Raw genomic sequence first — 24,504 nt, 5'->3', positions numbered from 1 at the left:
GTTGTGGCGTGCGCCTGTAATCCAAGATATGCGGGGAAGTTACAAATTGATGCAGAGGTTCGAGGTTCGAGCCCTGGTCACGTCTTTCGGATGGTGACGTTAAAGGTCGGTCCCAGACGTAAATAATCCTATCTGATTGATACACGTCTGACAAAACTCAAATACACACTCACACACACACATGCAAATTAGAACACTTTCCCCTATTCGGATTTTCTGGGACTTTTAGTATGGTCTTCTATGGACCTCAAAGAAATGTTTTGCATTGGAATAAATTCTGTTGCAATTTGTTCCAAGTGAAAAGTTAAAATGACTCGACTATTGAAGTAATCTGTTTGAAATCAGTTGTTCCAAGTAACGAAATCCACCTGTTAGCAAATACCCCAGGACAATTACACAAAGTTCCCTAAACGAAAAAAGTTTCGTGTAGTGTATTGAAGGCTTCTCTGCTCGACCACTTATGTTTCTATTTGTATACTCGAATCTATGTGTATGGTGGCATAGGTGATCGATATAAGAGCTCGGAATAATACGCCATTTGAATCGGTAGTGTAACAGGCGGCAGTGTTAAAAGCAAAATCTTTACTTCAACTCTCACCTCCACGGATGTTGAGTCATGCAACGCGTGGACCTCGGTTCGTTGCCAGAATTGAATAGGTTCTATTGAGGATAGCAGGTACCCCACCCTTTTAAGTCGGTTTGTGACACAGGCTGTATGAATAGAGCATACGCCCCTGTCTATTGAAGTACAAACGAAGCGAAATCAGGTTTCGTGGGCAAAATTTTGTGTTAACATTTCATCGGTCTCATATTGACGTACTGAAAACTTTACCTATTGTTTGGCACAGGTTTCTGTATGCATAAGCGCATTTCTGTTGTGGTAGAAATATTGCTGACTATTGCCATCTAAGAGATGAAGGGATTCATTTTGTAGTTAACCTCAGGACATCAGTGACACTGTTCTAATGAGTACAATACACAGAACGGACTTTCTTTGGAATGTCGTGTAACAATGCCGCATGACATAATAGTGATTTGTGTGAATAAGATCGCGTACACTCGATTGGTGGTACTCATACAATGAATGATAATATCTCTCGCCCAGAATAAGCAGTCTGACGGGAAGTACGCTCCAAAGCTACCGGGATGCTTTCGATTCGGAAAGGCTCTGTCACCGTCAGATCTGACTTCTTGGAATTTTTCATCGAGGAAATCGTAGTCGATGACGTCGGGAGAAGGCATTTCTTTCGCCAGAGATGGTGAAACGGACCTTTATATTATCAGCCCCTCCTGTGCGATGGGTGGCTACGATTGTAGGTCTGATACTCCTTGTGATGTCGACCAACGGCTTTCCTGGTGGCGCACCTGTAGAAGCGTGTGGAAATATGATGCCTGTCCATATGATGGCAACACCTCAGGTTAACCAGAATGGACTTGGTATCACCATGACAACTGTTGTGATGACAGACGAAGAGGATGACGATGCTACTACCGTTCATGGTAATATTCTTTATGACATTGCTCCAGTTATTGGAAAGTTATAAGCCTATCCGTTCTCAACCGGTAATCCAACCCGGGTAATCCAAGTTCAAGCTTATCCCCCAATGAAGGGCTTACCGATGGTTAACATTCTAAAAAAATATTGGTTCGGTTGAACAAGTTGAACTATTTAATAAGTAGTTTTTTTTTCTTTGGTTACTCTTGTTGGTAGGTGTGACTTATTTACTTGCTAAAGACCAAATATTTTTGTATATGATTTGATTTGATTTATTCATATTCCACATTCACAAAGACAGAGTGACATCATTTTACAATATACAATCACTAAAACAAAGAATACAAGAACACTTATTGATAGAATGGTTGACAAAGACGTCAAGTGGTGCCATCTACTGAAAAGCTAAGATTGTTTGATTGCAGATCCCCAACTTGAATAAAATTAAGACGAGTGTATTTAAAGTGTGTTTTGATTGATTTCACCATACAACATCCGTGTTTAAAACCCTCATGTATTTAATAGAAGGTCTGCAATCTGTTAATGTGGGTGTAATCCAAGCTATGTGGGGAAGTTGCAAGTTGATGCAGAGGTCCGAGGTTCGAGCCTTGGTCACGTATATCGGACGGTGACGTTAAATGTCGGTCCCAGACATAAATAATCATATCTGATTGATACACGTCTGACAAAACTCAGCTACACACCCACACAACTCTATTGTATTTGCAGTTCATCTAATTTGTACAGCTGCTTTCACATCAAGCCTCCTCTGTTGAGATTCATTTTTTTTACCTTTATGGCCTAATTTTCTACTTTTTCAATTCTCCAAATTCTTTAGTTTAGTCATAATTATGTTATGAACAATTTATTTCTATCTGTATTCATAGTCCATCCAACACTATCCAACAACATTTGTTAAAATGGATTCGTGATAAATGACAATTATTGTACTGATGAGACACAGAGGCAGTACTATCGTGTATATTATAACAACGATCTTACTGATATAATGCAGCTGTGACTTTAAGTACAGAGTTATCGAAATCAATAGGTGTTAAATTTTCTGTGAAGTGGAAAATGAAAATAAGTGTAGGGTATTTTTCTTACATAAAATTATGGCGAAAATGTTTGTGTTCAACTTTGATTGTATTGTATTTTGACATTATTTTGTTATGATTGGAGCAATCTATCTTAGATTTGATTTGTATTGTAATGTGCTCTAGCTCTTTAAAACTCACATCACATATCCAATGTGTGAACGGTCGTAAAACATACTTCATTATTTCTGCACCAGTTAGGGGTTTTTGTCCCTCAGAATATGAATTGCTTCCGTATTTCCCAGTTGAATAAATAACAATGGGTATTCCCATTGTGCAATGTATTTCTAGTTTGTATTTTGGCTTTCGACGTCATCAGTGTGATGTTTTGTGGGCCATTTTTCAAATTTACCAGCAAATTGAGACCGTTAACTTGGAAACTGTATGAGTTCTTACAGACGTGTATCAATCAGTTGTGATTATTGGTTCCGATATCACGTCACCTTCCCGCAAAGGCGTGACCAGGACTCGAACCTTAGCATAAATTCGAACCCTCTCCCGTGTACGCTCGGATTACAGGCACACACCAATGCCCGGAAGAGTGCATGGTGAAATGTTGTCTTTCTCTAAACATTTAATAAATTTCGAATGGGACCTCCTTACTATACCGAGATTTTCGACATTATTAGTATATTATATTAGCTGCTCGCATGGGGCCATTTAGAAAAAAAAGGGAGAAAGCTTTTGTTTTTGCATATGTGGCGTGACACTTTGAAATTAGCCACTTCTAACCATCCCGTTCACTAATCATTGGAACTATGAAATAATGAATTGATATTTACCGAGGGTGTGCCGCCTTGTTCAAAGTTGACATTCACAGTCAGAGCAGCCACCACGAGTAAACAGAGAACTCCAAAACAAACTTGTCGCTCTCAGTTTTTTTTTTTTTTTTTTAGTTTTTGAAGGATCAAAAAAAATTTGTTTGCACACATTTATGACAGTAGGCAATTCAGAATTGGCTGGGGCGATGTTGGCAGCATGGTTAGGTACCGTTTTGGTTGTATTTCAACATAATCAAAAATTAAAATTTATCTTCTTGCAATACAATCATTGAAAAAAAAGAGTTATGATGAGTATATGCGCATAGAGGAATTTAAACAAAACTGGAACATGTAAGCTTACATTTTATTTACAAAGCCTCACTACATAACCTTATACAAATTGGAAGACTGGATTCATATTTGCTGGGTAACCATTTCTTTCTTGAATACTTTGGAATAAAATATATTGTCCTGATCAGATAATTGTGAGAAATGGTCCTCTATTAGAACACTGACGTATATTCATGGAATCTCGGACTGGAACTTTTTCCCCAAAAATAGATCAGAAAAGTATTTATTTTAATGGAATTGATGTATTATATTCTGCAATACAATTGCCATGGAATTTCATATCGGTCCTATTGGACCTGTTTTATTATGTGATTTTTCTTTAACATTTTTTTTTCATTTGTCTTAGACGTTCGAGTAGAATTACCAAACGAAAAAATAACAATTGTTCTTTCAAATGTCAATTGCTTGTACTCGATCGGTGGCGTTTTTTTTTGTTCGAAATCGTTTATATCGTAGATTTCAGCCTCTTAATAAAACAATAATTATTACCTTCGATGTCGTTTTCTTTTTTACAAACAAATTAGATAGCTCCGTATCTAGGATTCCAAAATCATAACTATTAGAAATGAATCAAACAAATTTATAGCTCGCAATTCCTCTTTTTATGTATATGCGATATACCAATTATAATACTTTATACTGCTCTTATTGTGAAAATGAAAATGAAATCTAGAAACCATTTGCCTGCTTGAATCAGGGGCAGCCCCTCCGATCATTTACATTTTTTATAGATTTTTTAAAGTAATATTTTATTTCTCTCCAAAATCAAAAAGCATATATTATAGTACAATCAACAAAACATTCTTATTTTTCATATAAAAAGAAATATATCATTGATAATCGTTTAAACATAGTGAACATGCAACATAATTTAACTGAAGGTATGAGAGAAGTTTAATTTGTCTTCAAAACACCCCTCCCCCTCCCCCCTCCCCCCGTCATCTAAAGCACAAGCACAAACAAAACACAATCGGACACACACCCACACACACCGAACATCACCCCAACACCCGCACAGCCCCCCCCCCCCCCACACACACACACCCTCGGAAGTACACAGCCTCCTGTACTATATCATCAATCCATGATATCCGTGCCTGCCTCGCCACCTCTATTGGTGAAAATTTCCTATTTTCTGTGATGGTGCACTAAAAGTGCCCCTCTCTTCAGCTGTTTTTTCCCCTCATGTTCATTTTCTATAATTTGTTGTTTTAGTTCTTGAGACATTTATTCCTACTGTAAACAAAGATCATGCATTTAATTAACAATATTAAATGATTAACCAACTGTTCCTTCCCTACATTAGATATCTTTATACCAATGTGAATTCCCTCCCAGTTCATATTTTTAACATCAATTAAGTTTACAAGAACACCACAGTTTTTCCACAGATCTCTTATTTTTTTGCACTTGAAAAATAAATGTTCATAGGCTTCTTCATTTTTTATCACATCATCGTTATTATTGATATAGAATGCAATTACATACAGGGAATATTATTGACAGAAATATCATTTTATGTGTCTTTTGTTATGTCTGTTTAAGGTTTGTAAGGTTTTCTTAATCGCCAAATTTATTTTATATGTATCTTGTTATTCATTTGAAATATGCTCTCTTTTCATTTGTTTTTGTATATTACTTGGCTTTAATTGTTTGTATTATTGGTGACAGCATTTCATAAGACTGCAATGTTCTTCCAAGCTGTCTCCACATTCTATTTTATTGTATATATTTTTACCTTGTAATTGTTTTTAATTTTGAATGAAATAAATTGAAATTGAATTGAATTGAATAGAAATAAAATGCAGTAAAAGCGAGCTTTTTAACACGAACACATTTTTGAAATGATTGTTTTGGTGACACGTTTTAAGGAATTTAATCAGGACAACTAGAACCGTTAAATAATCTATGCAAGATCGAATTTCAATTTATTTTCGAAATATCTTAATTAAGTATTTGAAGAAAAAGGTTGTATTGCAAGATGAGGGTTTCGATGCATTTCACGTATTGTTTTCTTCAGAATGTGTCAGTTTTTTTTGGAGCGAATAAACAATGAGGTGCATTACGTTTCGTTGTGGAATCTTATCAATTTTTTGGGGCAAACTTCCTTCTTTTATAGAGAAACCGGACAAATCTCGACCAACTCCCACTGTAAACACAACTTCAGATAAAATCACGGACCAAAAATTCTTTGAATACTAAAAAAAAAAAATTTATTTCAATATCGATTCACCAAATTTGAAGTATCTGCCAGAAATTCTTAATTTCATTTAATCGATTTTGATTAATCGAGTATGTGCTTTCAATTTAAATCGAAACAGATATACATACAGTCACCATCATCCTCATCATATCCGAACAAAATCACGAGTCAATGTTTGTTACATTGGCAAAATATACCTCGGCGCTTTCTCGTGATCAGATTTCTTTTGACGCATGTTTATGCTCTGATTTACTGATGGGGATCCTTGAGGCTGCTACCCTACACCCCCCCCCCCAATTTTACAACACCCCCCCCAAAAAAAAAAAAAAAAATATATATATATATATATATATACATGTATATTGTCTCACCTGCATAACAGAGTAGGACTATAGGCGCAACTTTTCCGATGGCGGCGGCGTCAACATCAAATCTTAACTTCAGGTTATTTTTTTAAATGACAGCAAAACTTAAAAATTATATAGACCTAGTTCATGAAACTTGGCCATAAGGGTAATCAAATATTACTAAACATCCTGCCTGAGTTTCAAGTCACATGACTAAGGTCATTTAGGGTCAATGAGCTTTGGCCAAGTTGGGGGTATTTGTTGAATTACCATAACTTTGAAAGTTTATGGATCTGATTCATAAAACTTGTACATTAGAATAATCAAGTATCACTGAACATCCTGTGCGATTTTCAGGTCACATGACCTAGGTCAAAAGTCATTTAAGGTCAATGAACTTTGGCCAAGTTGGGGGTGTTTGTTGAATTACCATCATAACTTTGATTGTCTATAGATCTGATTCATAAAACTTTGACATAAGAGTAATCAAGTATCACTGAACATCTTGTGTGAGTACAAGGTCAAATGATCAAGGTCAAAGGTCATTTAAGGTCAATGAACTTTGGCCGTTTTGGGGGTATTTGTTGAATTACCATCATAACTCTGAAATTGTATTGGTCTAGTTACTAGACCAATACAATTTCAGAGTTATGGTAATTCAACTCTAGTTCATAAAACTTGGAAATAAGAGTAATCAAGTATCACTGAACATTCTGCGCGAGTTTCAGGTCACATTACCAAGGTCAAAGGTCATTAAGGTCAATGAACTTTTGCCGAGTTGGAGGTAATTATTAAATTGCTGTAATAACTTTCAAAGTTTATGGATATAGTTCATGAGTAGTGGACATAGGGTAATCAAGTATCACTGACAAGTCTAAGGTCACATGATCAAGGTCAAATGTCATTTTGGGTCAATGAACGTAATATTGTATCATTATGTGAATGGTGTTTTTATGAATTATTTTATAGTATTTTTCAAAGTCAGCACTGCTGCTATATTGAATTGCGTAATGCAAGTGGGGCTGCCAGATGCGCTCCACTTGTATATATATAGTTTGTACACTGGCCGATTTAAGTTATGGCATTCAAAATTAATAAGCAGTTAAAGAACAGTCGATTTGAGGGCTCGCTGGCAAATTTTACAAAATAGTATACATGTACAATGTTTCCAAATCACAACCCAACAAGATTTTTTTGTTTTGCTCACCACAACAATAGTTATGTTTAGAGCATATATTTCTGATCATTTTTGTCTGTGTCTTTAATCTTTCTATACAGTGGCCTTGATGGGAAACCAACCAATTAGAGATTTCTTTAAAGGATTCATGATTCAAGCTCGTCATGTTGGAGGTGACAGACCTATCGGGAGATTTGTAAGGATACCTGCGGGACAGAAAGGACTCGACTGTTCCGGTGTAGAGAACTCGGCCGTCACGCATACCAATAACGATCCAAAGTTTTGGGTATCATTTGCTTGGAAGCCGTTGAAGAAAGATGACACCACGAACTTCATATTCGTGTAAGTGACATTTCATAATAAATAATTCATTTTTTTTCTCCAGCCAAAAACCTTGAGGTAATATTGAATTCCATGAGGATATCTAATGTAGATCTTTAGATGACAAACCTTTATAATTTTAATAGGTCACTGGCCTAATTTATTTTGTGTGCTATTTCATGGAAATTCTTTACGTCAAAGGACCAGACTTCACGCAGACACCTGTTTTTATTTAAACTTTCTCAAATCAACATTCCATTAAATCCTATTTGTGTCTTCAGAAAATTAACTAGTTTATATTTCCGGTCTATTTAAAGAAATTTGTCCTTGTTTTCAATTGATTGTCTTTCCATTTTACGCATATAGTGTGAATGGTTTCTATTATCGGAGTGTATACTTTACGTCAACGGAATGGATAAGATTGTACTGGGCGAGACGCCCAATGAAGATCAACATATGGGCGGCGTTCAAAATGAGCATGAACTTTGTTTATGATTAACAGAACGTCACCCTTTACTTTTCGAGAAAATAGCATACCAGGCACTAATCTTTATACAATTATATGTACATTGATAACTAGTCCAGTGCCCATATCTTTTGGTTAAAAAATACCTTTGCTGTCTCAAAACAGAATGGCATTGATACTGAAATAGTAATCCAAAATCTTTCATAAACGAGTCTTTTTTATGGTAACACTATGGTAATAATGGAATATGCGTATGGATAATTTCAGTAGATGATGATTTTCTTGATTCACGGTTATCCCTCTCATAATTTTACTGACTTCGAGACAAAGATGGCATGACCAGTTAAAAATATACATTATTCTATATATATGTAATAATTAGGTCATGCACGGACACTGGCTTGTAGTAGACAGAATTATGAAAATTATATATATATATATAATTTTATATATAAAATTGTGATTACTTTTGTGATTACTTATATATATATATATATATATATATATATATATATATATATATATATATATATATATATATATACACATATATATATATATATATATATACATATATATATACATATATATATAGATATATATATACTTGAGAGGATGCTATAAATACAGCGAGAATAAGCGGTGAGACGTAGCCGGGATTCAGCTCATCAAGTTTAATTACAAGTTTTCAGCCATAATTTGGCCTTCATCAGGTATCTGAAGTACAAGAGAAACAAGTGGCCATAATGTACAAACAAATTTGCGGAATATATATACACAAAAAAAGGTTACAACTTCAGTAAGGCTAAATTAAAGTCGTTGAAGTCAATTATTGCACCCATGCAATGTATATATATATATATATATATATATATGTGTGTGTGTATATATATATATATATACATATATATATATAACACTTACATTTTTGGAGTAGCCACTAGAGCTTAATATTAGAACATCATGAATGTAATAATTTCAATAAATACACACATTAAGCAAAATGAACGCTTCCATAAAAAAGAATTGTGGAGCATCACAAATGTAATAATCTTATACATTTAGATAATGACCACTATGTAGCACCCCTTTATCATCATTGTCATATATTGTTATCATCAATTATCGCTCTCGTTCCTATACAGTGCCACCATAGTAAAGTCTGTCAACCTCTTTTGGACGAACATAACATCTGAAGTTTTGTTTCCTTCAGTCCCGACAACACCGTCTGGGAGGGGTAATCCTAACGAAAACAACACATCTACGGAACCAATTCCTACGACAAACAGTACTGCTAACTCTACTATATTGTTCCAGAACGCTACTACGATATCAACGATGTCACCATTAACGGATGGGTCTAACGTGACAACAAATCTATCTCTTACCACTATAGCCCCGGTCACTGACAATAGCACTACCTCCCCTCCATCTAATACTACCACAAATGATGTGACCGAATATGTTAGCGCAACAACTGTTTCTTTTAATGGTTCAACAGTATTAAGCAATGTTACTACTAGTGTAACAACTACTCAGTTATCAACTGATGTCATGGATAATACCACGTCAGCCACCTCCACTGTGGACATCACCACTGCGGATATCGTAAATATAACTGAATCGACTCGTTATACAACGGTTAATACAACCAACGTATCCAGTAACTCATCAGGATTGAATGTTACGACTAAAGAACCAACTTTTACTACGACATTGAATCCTGAGAATGTTACTACGACATTAAATCTTGATAATGTTACAACAACGTTGAATCCCGATACTTTACCTACGATATCAAATCCCGAGAATGTTTCTACGACATTATATTCTGGTAATATCACTACATCAGATCCCGAGAATGTTACTTCGACATTAAATCCAGATAATGCAACTACGACATCAAATCCAGAGAATGTAACTACATCACATCCCGATAATTTCATCACGACAATAAATCCCGAAAATTTTACTACGACATTAAATCTTGATAATGTTACTACAACGTTGAATCCCGATACTTTACCTACGACATCAAATCCCGAGAATGTTTCTACGACATTATATTCTGGTAATATCACTACATCAGATCCCGAGAATGTTACTTCGACATTAAATCCAGATAATGCAACTACGTCATCAAATCCAGAGAATGTAACTACATCAAATCCCGATAATTTAATCACGACAATAAATCCCGAAAATTTTACTACGACATTAAATCTTGATAATGTTACTACAACGTTGAATCCCGATACTTTACCTACGACATCAAATCCCGAGAATGTTTCTACGACATTATATTCTGGTAATATCACTACATCAGATCCCGAGAATGTTACTTCGACATTAAATCCAGATAATGCAACTGCGACATCAAATCCAGAGAATGTAACTACGACATCAAAACCCCAAAATATATCTACGACATCAAATCCTGAGAATGTAACTACATTAAATCCAGATAATGCAACTGCGACATCAAATCCAGAGAATGTAACTACGACATCAAAACCCCAAAATATCTCTACGACATTAAATCCCGATAATACAACTACATCAAATCCCAAGAATGTTACTACGACATTAAATCCCGGGAATGTAACCACGACATTAAATCCTGATAATGTAACTTCGACATTGAATCCTGGAAGTGTTACGACCTCGTCTTATAGTAAGAATGATACTTCGACATTAAATCCCGATAATGTCACAACGTCTTCTTACTTTTCCACAGTCAATGTAACAGTACCAATTGATAACATGACTACAACTCAAGAGCCTGTCCTATCGACAACTATCATGACTCCCACTACTGATCAAACAACTCAAATGACCACAGATTTTTCTAATAGTACAACAGCCATTAATAACGGAACAGATGCAAATGTGACGTCCACAACAATAGCTATAACCTCAGGAAATGAAACGACTGATGAAAATATGACAACAACGTTACCGATTAATACAACATCAATGTCGCCAACTCCGGATATAACAGTTCTGACTGTCACAAATGATCCATTTGTAACAACGAGTGGAAATCAGTCAATGACCACGATGCAAAACGTAACGGAAACGGTAACAGAAACAAGCACCAATTCAAAAGAAACATTACCGATTACAGCAGCAAATACAACAGAGCCATTTACAAATGTTTCATTGACTACATCATCATCTGTAACAAATGACTCATTTGCACCTACCAATAGCATGCCCATTGTGACAAACGTTACAGAAACTGTGACAGAAGCTAGTACAACTATAATGTTGAATCTGTCAACATCTGAAAGCGCTTCGACATCAAGTCCAACGACAGCTGAGATAACATCCACAAATGCATCCTCCTCTGATTCAATGTTAACTACAAATTCAACAGAAACCATGACCTCAGATTCGAGTTTAATTCCTTCGACGTCAGTGTCAACAAGCAAGACAACGATTGTCACTACACTTTCAATGTTGACAATGATGACGACATCAGGAACACCAGCAACAGCACCCGAAACCACTCAACAAACTACAATACAGACCACCGCAACACTCCCAACAACTCAACAAAATACAGCTGATACTACTACGATCATGTTAACAACTGGAAATGCGGTGACATCTGCAACTACAACGGTTGACCAGCCAACAGACCCAGTGACTACTCAAGATGCAGTCACGACCACAGGTAGCACTGTTGATTTGCAGAGATCTACCATCCCCGGTGCAACTACCACGTCTCAATCACCGATAGTTGGTAAGTCATATGGTATCTAAATTTACAATGTTTTTCTTTTTCATAGGGGTTCTTTGAACTGTAACAGACGCAGTAGTTCATCATTTACAGTTTATCTTCATTTCGCGATTTTTATTTCATTTTCAACTAAACGAAAATATATTCAGCAGATATTAATTTTATTTTGTTGTGTGTGATATGAAAAGTAATATTTTGGGGGACTTCTGTTGATGGTATATATCATAAAACTCTGCTCTATTTCCTGAACTCAATAAATTCAACCATAGTGCTCAATTAGTTGCTTCTTGTTTTCTCTTTGTAACAGAAAACAACAATGAGGTATACGTTCGCTTTAGAATTACTGGAATAGATTTTACCAGTGCATTGACTCAACCTTCATCTCGAAAATACACCAACCTTGAAGCAGAAGTCGTTTCAACTGTAAGTAATGTGTTTGTCATAATGAAAAAAAAATTGACACTTTTCATTTTCGGGCATTTGATTTTTAATCCATTCGTGACCTATTGTCAGTTATTCGTATAAATACACCTTCTTGAAATATATAAGATATTTTTGGGGGGTCGGGAGAAGGGGGTACGTTACGTTAAAAAAAATTGACAAGAAAAAAAAAATCATCACATACAAATGAAGGTTCTTTTTTACTTGGGGTTGAAATTTTGTGGGATGCGACCGCACATTCCCCTCCCACTCCCCTGGATCCGCGCCAGAAAATCATTAATAATTTGGATAGGAATCGCGAACGTTACTTGATTTACAAGAATTAGTTATCCTACACAATCTTGTTTCAAGCAAATGTTCGTACTTTCCTTTATACTATTTAGACACGGTCATATTAACCTACATATCCGTCTATATGATAGCGAGTGAAATACTGTCAAAAGGGAAATACAAGCAATAGTAACTTATCTTCGATATGAAGTGAATTTATGAATGTATCGCAATCTTCCGAACGACGGGCAAGTTTCAGAATTTCAAACTCAAAGGCTTTGTGATTCAGCGTTTTGTTGTTCTTTAAACCAGTCAAGTAATCACCTTGGCCGTGACCAATGTCTAGATGGTTATGTACCCGTTCTATAACCACCCCGTATAACCATATGTTTGAACAAGCAAATCTATATCCATTTCATTTTATTTTCTGCAGTTGGAACAAGTCTACAGTTCAACCAACAATTTCAGGAGTGCTGGCGTCACAAGATTTTTGTAAGTACATGGAGATATGTTTGTAGACAACAGGAGATGGGTTGATGCCTCCCTAAATTCTTCCCCTAACATTCAAAATAGTTAATTTAAAATGGTGTTAATATATTTTTCAAACGCTTACACTCTTGATAGTTTGATCTCACATTCGGGCATTGAGACAGTAATTTACTAATACCCTAGCTTCTCCGCACATTTTGAGGGACATAATCTGGACTTTGAAGGGGGTAATGCTCGCGGTTGATACGGATGATAAATATTTTAAATGTGAATACGTTTCGTAACTGTATTTTATGCAATCGTGAACATTGCATTAGCAAGTGACTTTGCAGGTGATTAAAGCGAAAAAAAGTAAAAGTGGAGTGGTGGCAAGGACGTTGAATCAAAACATGTTACCTTCTGTTAACCATACATGCTAAGGGGGTTTTGTTGTGAAATCATTGAATTCCAAAAAGAAGTTACGTAACTGTGCAAGACACGGCTTTACTTTCACAACGCTCCATCGCACTTGTTTATGCAGTCTGTATGTTGTCAATTGATGCAAGGAATAAGTACGACAATTAAACAAGATTTTGTACATCTATTTTAAAAAATGGATACCAAGAAAGAGCTACGGAAAACTACAAATACATAAACATTTCTATGGGCATGATGGGTGTGCAGGAGATTCAACCGTAGAAAAGGTATCATGCAAACAACTCCATCGAGTATTTTTTCAGCATTTGTGGTCGATAATTCTCATTTCATCCACTTTCATGTTTAGACAAATCCGTATGCTCCGAAATGTTACCATCACTCTAAAAAAAATGAAAGGAGGGGGCGGGTAAATCACTCCTTAAAGGAATGACAACGTTTTAAAGAGGGTAGAAAACGCTCTCAATTCTCGTCTTTTTCCAACCCTTTCTGCTTTTTTTTTTTTTTTTTTTTTTTAGAATGGATGACAAGGATATTGAATCAAACACCATACCTGCCTGTTAAATGGAGGCCCTTGTTGCAAACATTCATTCTAATATCTCACAGCTACATAATATATTTTCCAACATATTGTACGGCTTTACACGCTCCTACGTCTTTAATTGTTTTGTATGCATGCCTTCAATTGAATAAAAAAAAACAGTACAGTATGCTAACATGCATCCCCATTTTTGTCTCGCCTGCATAGCAGAGCGAGACTATAGACGCCGCTTTTCTGACGGCGGTGTCGGCGTCGTCAACATTGAAATCGTAACCAAGGTTAAGTTTTTGCAATATCATCATAACTTAGAAAGTATATAGACCTAGATCATGAAACTTGGACATACGGATAATCAAGTATTACTGAACATCTCGCCTGAGTTTCAGGTCACATGATTAAGGTCAAAGGTCATGGTCAATGAACTTAGACCATGTTGGGGGAATCAATATCGAAATCTTAACCAAGGTTTAGTTTTTGAATTTCGTCATAACTTAAAAAGTATCTGGACCTAGTTAATGAAACTTAGACATAATGGTTATCAAGTATTGAACATCCTGCCTGAGTTTCAGGCCACATGCATGACATGCCTAAGGTCAGATGTCACTTAGGGTCAATGAACTTTGGCCATGTTGGGGTGTTTGTGGAATTGTCATAACTTTCAAATTTGAGGAATCTAGTTCATGAAACTTGGACATTAGAGCAAATATATATCCCTAAATATCCTGTGCGCATTTCAGGTCACATGACCAAGGTCAAAGGTAATTCAAGGTCAATGAGCTTTGGCCGTGTTAGGGGTATGTGTTGAATATGCATCATAACTTAGAAAGTTTGTTGATCTCGTCCATCAAGCATGAATGATTTTTTGCACACGTCTGAGGTCACATGGTCATGGTCAAAGGCCATTTTGAGTCAATGGACTTATCATAATGTTTTCTTTTGTGAATAATTATTCAATAGCTGTTTTCAAAGTCAGCACTGCTGCTATATAAAATCGTGTACTGCAGGCGAAACTGCCAGAGGCGTTCCACTTGTTATTTAAGGGGTTTTCAAGTCATCACAACGGATTTATCATTGAAATAAATTTCATAAAATGTCCCGGATATACTGGGGGGTATTCCCACGAGGCTGAGGGTCATGCAAGAGGCCTATTTTACTAATATTTTTTTCTCATTGTTGTTATCGTCAACTTATAGATTACATTTAGTTTACATTAAATATGCCTTAACTGGAAGTCTTCAATTGACGTAGACAAACATCTCGATAACAGAAAATACATTTGACAAATAAGTCTCGTTGACCATCAGCATCGTGGACCCTTTCCTTTTTAAAAAGAGAGATCCCCGTCGAGAGATATTACTAGTTTATTAGTATATAGCTCTATGGAGTTCCCTCTCATGGGTGTCGATCGGTGTTCATTGTTGGGGGAATGACCATCATAGGGCTGTACGCAGATATTTTTTTCGGGGGAGGGGGGGTGTAAGACGCGTGAATTTTTTTTTCGAAGAAACGACTGACCGAACTTTTGTTCTCTGTGATGGAGTTTTTTTAGTTGGGAAAGGGGTCATTTGCGTAATGAGTCTAATTTTCAGAGGGCCAGACGTGTGGTAAAAGGCATAATTTATTCATTTATCCCCCCCCCCCCCCGGGATCGACACCCATGAATCCCTCTAGTGTAGTTAAGGTCTCTTATGTCTCTTGGATATGATATGGGAACTCTTACCTCGCTGCCACACTGAAATTATATTTAGTTTGACATTATAGCATTTCTGTCGAATGTATTTATCTACTATAATACCGGTACAGGGGTAGGAAGCGATTGCCTCTATTATATTTTTCACGGTAGTATGATGCAAGAGGGTAAAAGGAGAGAAAGAAGAAAGACTCGAGTGTCAATTTGTAACCACATTTGAGAAAATGGCGTCACCTTAAATGGCGCCACCTTAATATTGTTACCCCCCCCCCACCCCGAACCCCTATACTCTCACGCCTCCCCTGCATAAAATCCTTTTTTTCGGGTGTTATACTCGCACAATGTTTGTTTAATCAATTGAGTTAGTGATTCTGTGGCAAAGCAGAAACACTAAAAAATAAAGAAATACCGACCAAAGTTTCCAAATTATACTTGATTCATCATCATCATAACTTGATTGCTAGACAAACATTGTTTCTTCTTGCGGCATTCCGTGATTTCTTTGATGGAATGTTTTGTGATATATTACTCTGAATAAAAGTACTCATTAATTTATCAAATATTTTATATTCTAGTCAAATTACCTATCGTAAGTCTCCTCCCCCCCCCCCCCCCCCCGCTTGCGAAGAGCTTTTTATTACATAATCACCCACGTTCGCATTACGTCTTCTGTAAAGGGTTAAAATGTTTCTTTCAATATCTACTTCAGCATTCATGCCCAAATAAAATCAAGTAATCATGCGATTAATTGTTGAGTGCATATCAGTTTAATGTGTATTGTATTATGATAAACAAGGAAATGTGAATATGTATATCCTCTTTGTTATTTTCATATTGTAGGAAAGGAAGCGTCATTCCTGAGGTAAGGTTAGAGTTTACATCTTCTCTGGATGACGATTTGAAGAACAATGTCGTCGGTACACTTTACAACGCGGTCGATGAGTCTGGCGGCAGGCTGGGAAACTTTTCCGTCGACAACGTCGCTTCCATCGATGAAAATGGTAAGGAAATGTCAATATTTTTAAGGGCTATATATATTTTTTTGAATTCCAGTATTGGACTTTTACCCTTGATAAGATTTCACCGGGGAATATCATGGCTACTTCGTTTTGAAACAGAGTTGACATAAACAAAATATATGAACCCAAATCAAATGCTTGATCTGCTTGAATGGACCTCGCTTATGGGGATGGTGACAGGACGGGGGGTTGTCACCCTCTATGAAGTTATTCAAGCAAAAAAATAAAATGAAAAGAAGGTGAAAGAAGAAAAAATGTATTGAAGTGGAGAGAGATGAAGCGGTGCAACAATACCCGCATTGAAAAAAAGATAGATGTCGCAAAGTCGTATTGGTTCCTCACCACCACCACCACCAATAAGTTAAACGGAGTTAAAGGGAGTTTGTTACGGTCAATGAGATTTCAAATCTTGTTAGCAGCCCATTTTGCTATTATTTTATTTTTCATTCTAATAACCCCAACTCAAACAAAAAACAAAAACAAAGAAGAATCAAAACGTTGTTATGCATGATATATTGCCATGACTAACCATTTATAGGTATAAATATGGTATAGTCATGATGGGCTTTTTTCTTTTGACAGGTTATTTCCAGACAGTAGACGCATGTTTTATTCTTCCATGTCCATCGGGTGCATACTGCTATGTAGATCCTAATGACAATCAATGTTGGTTAACATGTGATAGAAACTCGGCCTATTGTCTCAATGGAGGGACCTGTATCCCACCTGATGATGGAGAGACCATTGCAACATGCACGTGAGTCCTCTTACTTCATATACAAGATTCCATCTAAGGGAATGTTCTCGTGAAGCGTTTTCGTAAAGTTACACAGAAAGGGATAATTTTGAAGTGGGAGTCTTGGTTTCCTTAGCTTTTCCTGACGATAATCGGTACAGATCATTACACCATTCTGACGCAACTTAAAATGATACAGAGTAACATTTGGATTGTTTAGTCAAGCTGTTCGTGAAGCAATTCGACCAATCGTTAAGCTTTGTGTTGCAGTATCCATTAACTTATTAACAGACTCGTGAAAAACTTCGACTCGATTTGAACATCAGCATAATTATTTCGTGTCTCTAAAGTTTGGCATGAATAAATGGCCGTACGCAACGGAATGAGGGGAGTTAACCATTCCCTTCTAGAAATGTTCAGAACGTACCCTTTTGGCAATTAAAAAAAAATCTACATCAGGCATGCACCAGATCTGTCTTTTCAACTATAAAATGGAAAAAAAATCCCATTCGTAATGGCTCAATTGCTTGGCTCCTCGCTTTCATATGTTTGGTTTTTATTAATACATTTTATGATTATATTCATTGCCCCCAAGGAAAAAAAATTTGCGTTCGCTCATGCATTTTGATCAGTAGAATTCGGAAGGAGCAAGCACCTTCATGTAAAGATATTGAATTTAAATGTTATAACTCTAAGAAGCTTTGTCCTACATTCCCAAGACCCACATCCCGTAAGATTGTCCACATGTCGTTCGTTCGTTCGCCGCTCGTCTCATCAATGAGTATATCATTTAGGGATGAATTCATTTGGAATTTATGTCAGAATGTTCACCCGATCTTAGTTTAAATGCATATAATTATTCCTTACAGTCTACTTTATTGTTGTAATGATGTTATTCACATTGCAGATGTACCAACAACTATGAAGGCAGAAGATGCGAGGTTGCGATAACCACAGTTGCTCCAACAACTGATTTACGTAAGTTAAAAAAAAATTCAGTCGTATGATCTTGCAGAAGTAAATCTATGTCTATTGTGACATTATTTTGTTTGTAGTATAAAATTGTGTAGATGATTGAACTAGAATGCTGTTGAAGAATTTAAAAGTCTTATTTTGCTATCCGATCCATTTTTCTTACAGAAATGAGACTGGTAATAATCTTAGCATCTATCTGTGGAATTATGGCCCTTCTTTTCCTCATCCTGGCAATCGTTCTCATCTGGTGGTGTCACAGACTTAAATATACGAAAAGGTAAGAAATAGTCTATTTATCCTCAATCAGAATTCATATTGTACGGGTTGAAGGCAAACCTTGATTATAAAAATGGGAAAAGAAACAGACAGCAAAAGAAAGATAAGAATCATTTAGCGAGGGACAGAGAGTGAAAAAAATTACCAAAGATTAGATACGTGATCACATTATCAAAAAAATATCATTATACACAATTTTCATATCACTCAAAAGTAGTAACAAGAAAATAGAACTATGTTTTTAAATGCAACATTAAAATACTTGATAATTTAGCGTTAATATTTCCAGTCAGTTTTAAGAAACAGCTTGAAATTGGTTACATACTTTACTTTTAAACAGATTGACAAAGTATGGAAGATGGCTGCATTTGAAACACTTTGTTTTAGATTAATAATGCTTATATTTTTATTGAGAACCTGAAGCATAATTACATTGTCTAAATTTTGAGTGCTTGGCAAGAGCGCCCCCCATGCCCAGATCATAGTTAAGATAACAATAAGCTTTTTGATAATTCATTAAAACAATTGTTTATTTTCAGACCATTTATCTGGTAGATGTTAGAAATCAGTTGTTCATTTTAATGACACATTTCAGATCTATTTTGTGAAAATTATATCTGTAGGCCAATCCATTGCATCTGTCCTGCGGTGGTGTTTATCCTTTTCTTTCTCTGACAGCTGTCAAATCATTTGTATATTTGAAGTTACTACAAAATTTAAATATTTTGTAAATATGTGTTATCTTATCCCATCTATTCATAGAGTGATAGAAGAAGACCCTGCTCAGGTGGCCAAATGGCAGAACAGAGCGCGTCGATCGAGAGCCAGGCGTGATGCCGACTCCAGTGGTGACGAGACGGCAGATGGACTCTCAATCTCAGGGGTGGCTGGAATGAGTTATACACTGAACAGAGAAACGCAGCTCCCCTTCAGGACTGAACAAGGTGCCAAATTGCCTCATAACTTAGTCGCTATCCCTGATGACATTGACACGAGTAGCGGGAGCAATTTTTACTTTACCGACTCGGACTCCGATTCGGAACATTTCCGTCCTAAAATCATTGAAGGTGGAGTGAGTTTTCCATTTTTCGATGGAAGTGGAAGTATCCCTGATCTGCTGGCATCAGCAGCTGACTATGAGATGGATGTGATGCAGCGGATGTCATCCAACAAGCCGTTGGGTACCAGAGGAAGGTCTGTCAGTTTCAGCGACATTCAGCAAGTGATTTCAGATGACGATCGCATCGGGTGGGAGAACTTTACCTTCGGCAGTGAGGCAGCGGACAGTAACAAAAACAACAACTTTCAAATGCGCTGGGACTTTCAGGTTGGAGGAAAGTCTGATGATGCCGATGGTAAAAAGGATGATGGTGATGATGACGACGAGCGCAATAAAGGTGGTGGTCGAGGTCTTCTCGGTGAGACGAATGCATGACGGTACGCGCTGCCATCACCAAGCTCTGTTGAGAATTCTCATGAATCCCCTTTGCCTCGCTTGCCAGCTAATCTAGCCGATACATATTTCTAAAAGAATATGTTATCCGCAAGATTTATTTCTTCTTCTTAATCTTTATTCAATACTTTACTAATATACCACCATTCATTCTGTTTGCATGATTGTTTTATTAACGCACTAACAAAGTAATACAGATCTTAGTAAAAGTAAAAAAATTACCAAAGCATTTATCATCACATTTAACTCTTTTCTCATAAAAAAGGACAATAATGCTGCAGGAGCAAGCTTTCATTTCAATATTCTTCTTTGCTGAATTATATTCAAAATCTAACATATTTTGTCATAAAATTTAATGATAATCATGCGGCACCGAATCACAATATTCATGATATAGTAACTTGGATTTAAAAAAAATACTTTGACTTAATATTTGAAATGAGAGTTACACTTGCCCATTTTAAACAAACATAGCAAAATAATGTTTGATCTGCCTTAAAATATATACATTTCTAACAAGAACCGTGTAAACAAACAAGCAAACAACAGTAAAAAGAAAACATTGAATTAAAGAAAAAGGAAAACCTGGATGAAAGAACAGACTAAAGGGGATTAGAGCGTGATGATGGCAGCACAGCCCAATTCACCATCGTCGCCAATGCACAGTATTATGAATATTCGTCAAGTGTTCTCATTAAGATCTTCCTCGTGTTTTATCATTTTAAACTGACATGCATGTTTTTTTATATTAACAGCTATTACCAACCTTATTTGAAATTATAGGTTGTAGAAAGTGTGACAGAATTCAACAGTGACCTTCCAAATATCTTATTCGTATTATATGGAAATTTGTCTCTCTCCATCTTCCTCCTCCTCCCTACTCTTTCGTTCCACTTTTCTTCTCCCTTTTCTTTCTACCCCTTCTTCACTCCGTTGCCCATCGTCCTCCATATTCATATACCTCATTTGCCTGTTAACACACTTTTTTGCAGCAGACAACCAACAAGAGATTGAATAAACCGTTTTATCAATTCTCTAATTGACATTTGCGTGAAATCAAACGCAAATACTTAATTGTTCCATGTAAGCATAATTGGAAATCAAGTCACGTCTGGTTTCCATGGTTATATATGCGTTGAAAGTGTGTTTTGTGAAACAGACCCACTTTTGTTGCACATTAACATTGGTTGATAAGAATGTGAAGCCCGTTTCACAAAGGATTTAGGATCATGATAAGATTGCCATATGGTATGCTACCATGGAAACCTTGATGTTGATTGGCTACAGAGGCCTGTTACCATGTTTGTAACCAGAATGACAAAATTACTACAACTTCTTCATGAAACAGTCTCAAGTATGGCAACTTGAGAATGATTACTTTCTATTCAAAATTTGATTAGATTAGAATTGTTTAAAAAGGCTCTGATAAGAATTGAACTGCCATTCTAAGTGGTAAGAACCAATTATTATCTCAATTGAAATCTAATCTACTAAGTCCTGGAATGGTTTTGAATTCAAACGAATTTGATAAGTTATTTCAGGATGATAAATAGGCCTGGTTACTTTTTAGTATGCTGTCATTTACTTGACAGAAAATTGCATTTACAGTTTATTTTAAGTGAGTACATGATGGTTTTGCGATGTCACAGTTGCCAGCTACAATCATTGTGCTTTTTAGGGGTCAGTTTCAAGAAAGTCGAGAGGTTTTGATCAGGGAACTGGTATGGTCACTAACAATCCCCTGGTTTTATGATGAAAAGCATTTGACGAATATCAAAACAGAAACAAACCAAATATTCCGTCCATAGTATTGTTCAATCCATTCTACCACAGTGGTGCTGTAATTCAAGGTTTATTTTGTCATTGTTGTTTTCAATATGTATTTTATGAATGGTCGTTATGTTCCAATTTAGACAAAATTTAAGACAAAATATACAGTAAAATAGTATAACTATAACAAAGACACATTTACCGGGGACGGCTCTATATAGACTAGACTACTGAGTGTCACTCTAATCTACCGATAGCGCGAAACATCCATGAATTCTATAAATATTATGTACATGCAAATGATATTTGCCCATACACTGTTCATTTAGGCAATCAATGTTTAATCTGCTCGAAAGAATAAGGAATATGTTGTAAGTAGATTTCATTCCATACTAAGAATGACCCCGTGTCGAGATATATTGTTCAATCATATTTATTGTCAAAAGATGTACGATTTTACATGAACTCGATAAGAGTCTAATATTACGTTATTTCCGAGTCACTTCAAACAGAATTGACTCTACTCGTCATTGATGACGCATGTTCCGAGTCACTTTAACTGTCAAATATATTACAACATTGTGTTATATATAAGTATTACATGATGCCAAATGCTTTATTTGGCGTGTTGAGGATAACTTTTTGTGGAGTTGATCCCCTGCCGATGCCATTGTTACAGAATGTATAATTAGTTGTAGGTGTTGTCGCAAGTCTCACTGATGAAACTTACTCCAAATCGATCAATGGTATGTCATTCAAAATAAGAAAACATTCTTGATCGGTCTGGTATCAAGTGCCCCGTCTTACATTGATCCAATCAACGTCAATTATATGGAATTCCATTAACGTCATAATTTTTTCTTCAGAAAATTTGAACAATGTACTTTGTGAACAAAGAGAAGCACACTGAATTGTCAAGAAAACGATGAATGTGTGAATGTACATCATGGCCAGAAAATAATTTGAATAAACATGCATTTTAGATGTTGACGTTGCTGGCTTGCCATAGTTGTGGTTGATCGGATCAATCGCAACTCTTTGTAAGACGGGGCCCAGGTATCTGTCCAGTAAGTGTGACCGCTACATTAAAGCTGAGTAGTGACAGTAAATTAACATATTTTCAACGTAAATATCATCCAGAATCCTGTTAAACATTGGACACTCACTCATTGAAGATGCTGCAATATTCCACGCAATAATATTGCAATTGAATGTCTATGTCGTATCCTATATATTTTATTATATATGTTGCTGCTGCTGTCTTATCTAGATTTCTTACTCATTATTATGAGAGAAGTTAGATAGGCCTACAGGTAAATAAATGTTTTCTAATAGCGGAAAAACTAATGATCCGACATTGTAATGTATTTTTAATGGTAATCCATATAAGACATAAGAACTTGTATATACTGAGGTAATTATTGTCAAACTTACATAATATATGATACCACTTTATCTAAACTAACTGTACCTACCACTAATGCTAAGAATCCTTATTTTATATGTAGATAGATGCTTAAATCATATTCACCCATCTCGAGTAAAAAGCAATTCTTTTCATTTACAACCCAATTTACTTGTTAAAATCATACTTGTTTTTATTGATACTGTTTAATGTATGATATAGGCCCAATTCTTTGTAATTACAATTTTATTATAGTTTTTTATAAATTCGTTTCATTTTATCAAGCATACCAAAAAACTGATTGTTGTCAGAAAGCCCTGTTCAAATATATTCGTCTATCATGGATTTCATTTTAATGTAGATTACGTTATTTGTAAAATGCTCACGTTTTTGGTTTTAAAGTGATGATCACTGATCTTTCCTACCCAGTACCCGATGGATTATAACATGTCTATGTTAATATTATGTCATATGTATTGTTTGTCTGATCGTCAAATATTGATGTTACCTTTGAAAATGTGCATAACCAGGGCACGGTTTAATGAAAATTGTCAGCAATGCAAACCTCATTTTCTAACAGTCTACCAAACATTAAGCGATCCGCTGCGATACAATTTTGTTGGTTTCTGTATTTTTAAATCTCAATTACATTAAATATAAGCATTTAGATTCTTCAAATCTAGCTAATTCGGATTCTCGTATAAATTACAAGGGAGGTTAGCCCTATACATTTAGAAAAGTAATCATTTCTTGCCCGATCGCTCTGACTTTACGATTCGTAACCAAACAAGAAGGCTTGTGTTAAGATAAATGTATTTCAATATCACTGTCCACTGGAAATGAAATTGGGGGAAATCTTTTGTAATTAAATGCTAATGTCCCAGAGTAAGATCTAGAATTTGACTTTAATCGTCAGGTGTCAATGCTGACATTTCTCATGAAACAGTGCCCAGAAGGGGTCGAGAACCTCTTTTAAATATTTTTTATGTCAACAATAATTTGCATATATAAATGAGATTACATGGATATTTTAATGAATAAATTATAATTATACAGTACAAA

At 35.8% G+C, this 24,504-nt stretch overlaps 1 protein-coding gene across 1 annotated transcript; it reads left to right on the top strand.

Annotated features, from left to right (window-relative positions):
- The first annotated feature begins 461 nt into the window (after window positions 1–461).
- LOC129257219 (mucin-2-like) lies at window positions 462–24,504 on the top strand. Its single transcript, XM_054895498.2, has 10 exons — window positions 462–1,500; window positions 7,533–7,773; window positions 9,364–11,966; window positions 12,271–12,386; window positions 13,108–13,166; window positions 16,649–16,809; window positions 17,410–17,584; window positions 18,471–18,541; window positions 18,704–18,815; window positions 19,577–24,504. Exons 1-10 carry the CDS (start codon window positions 1,257–1,259, stop codon window positions 20,247–20,249), a joined length of 4,455 nt encoding a protein of 1,484 aa, XP_054751473.2. The 5' UTR covers window positions 462–1,256; the 3' UTR covers window positions 20,250–24,504.

Source organism: Lytechinus pictus, chromosome 3, assembly GCF_037042905.1.
Source record: "Lytechinus pictus isolate F3 Inbred chromosome 3, Lp3.0, whole genome shotgun sequence".
NCBI classification, from domain to species: Eukaryota; Metazoa; Echinodermata; class Echinoidea; order Temnopleuroida; family Toxopneustidae; genus Lytechinus; species Lytechinus pictus.
The sequence above is the reverse complement of the archived record's forward strand: the minus strand, read 5'-3'. Positions and strand labels throughout refer to the sequence as shown.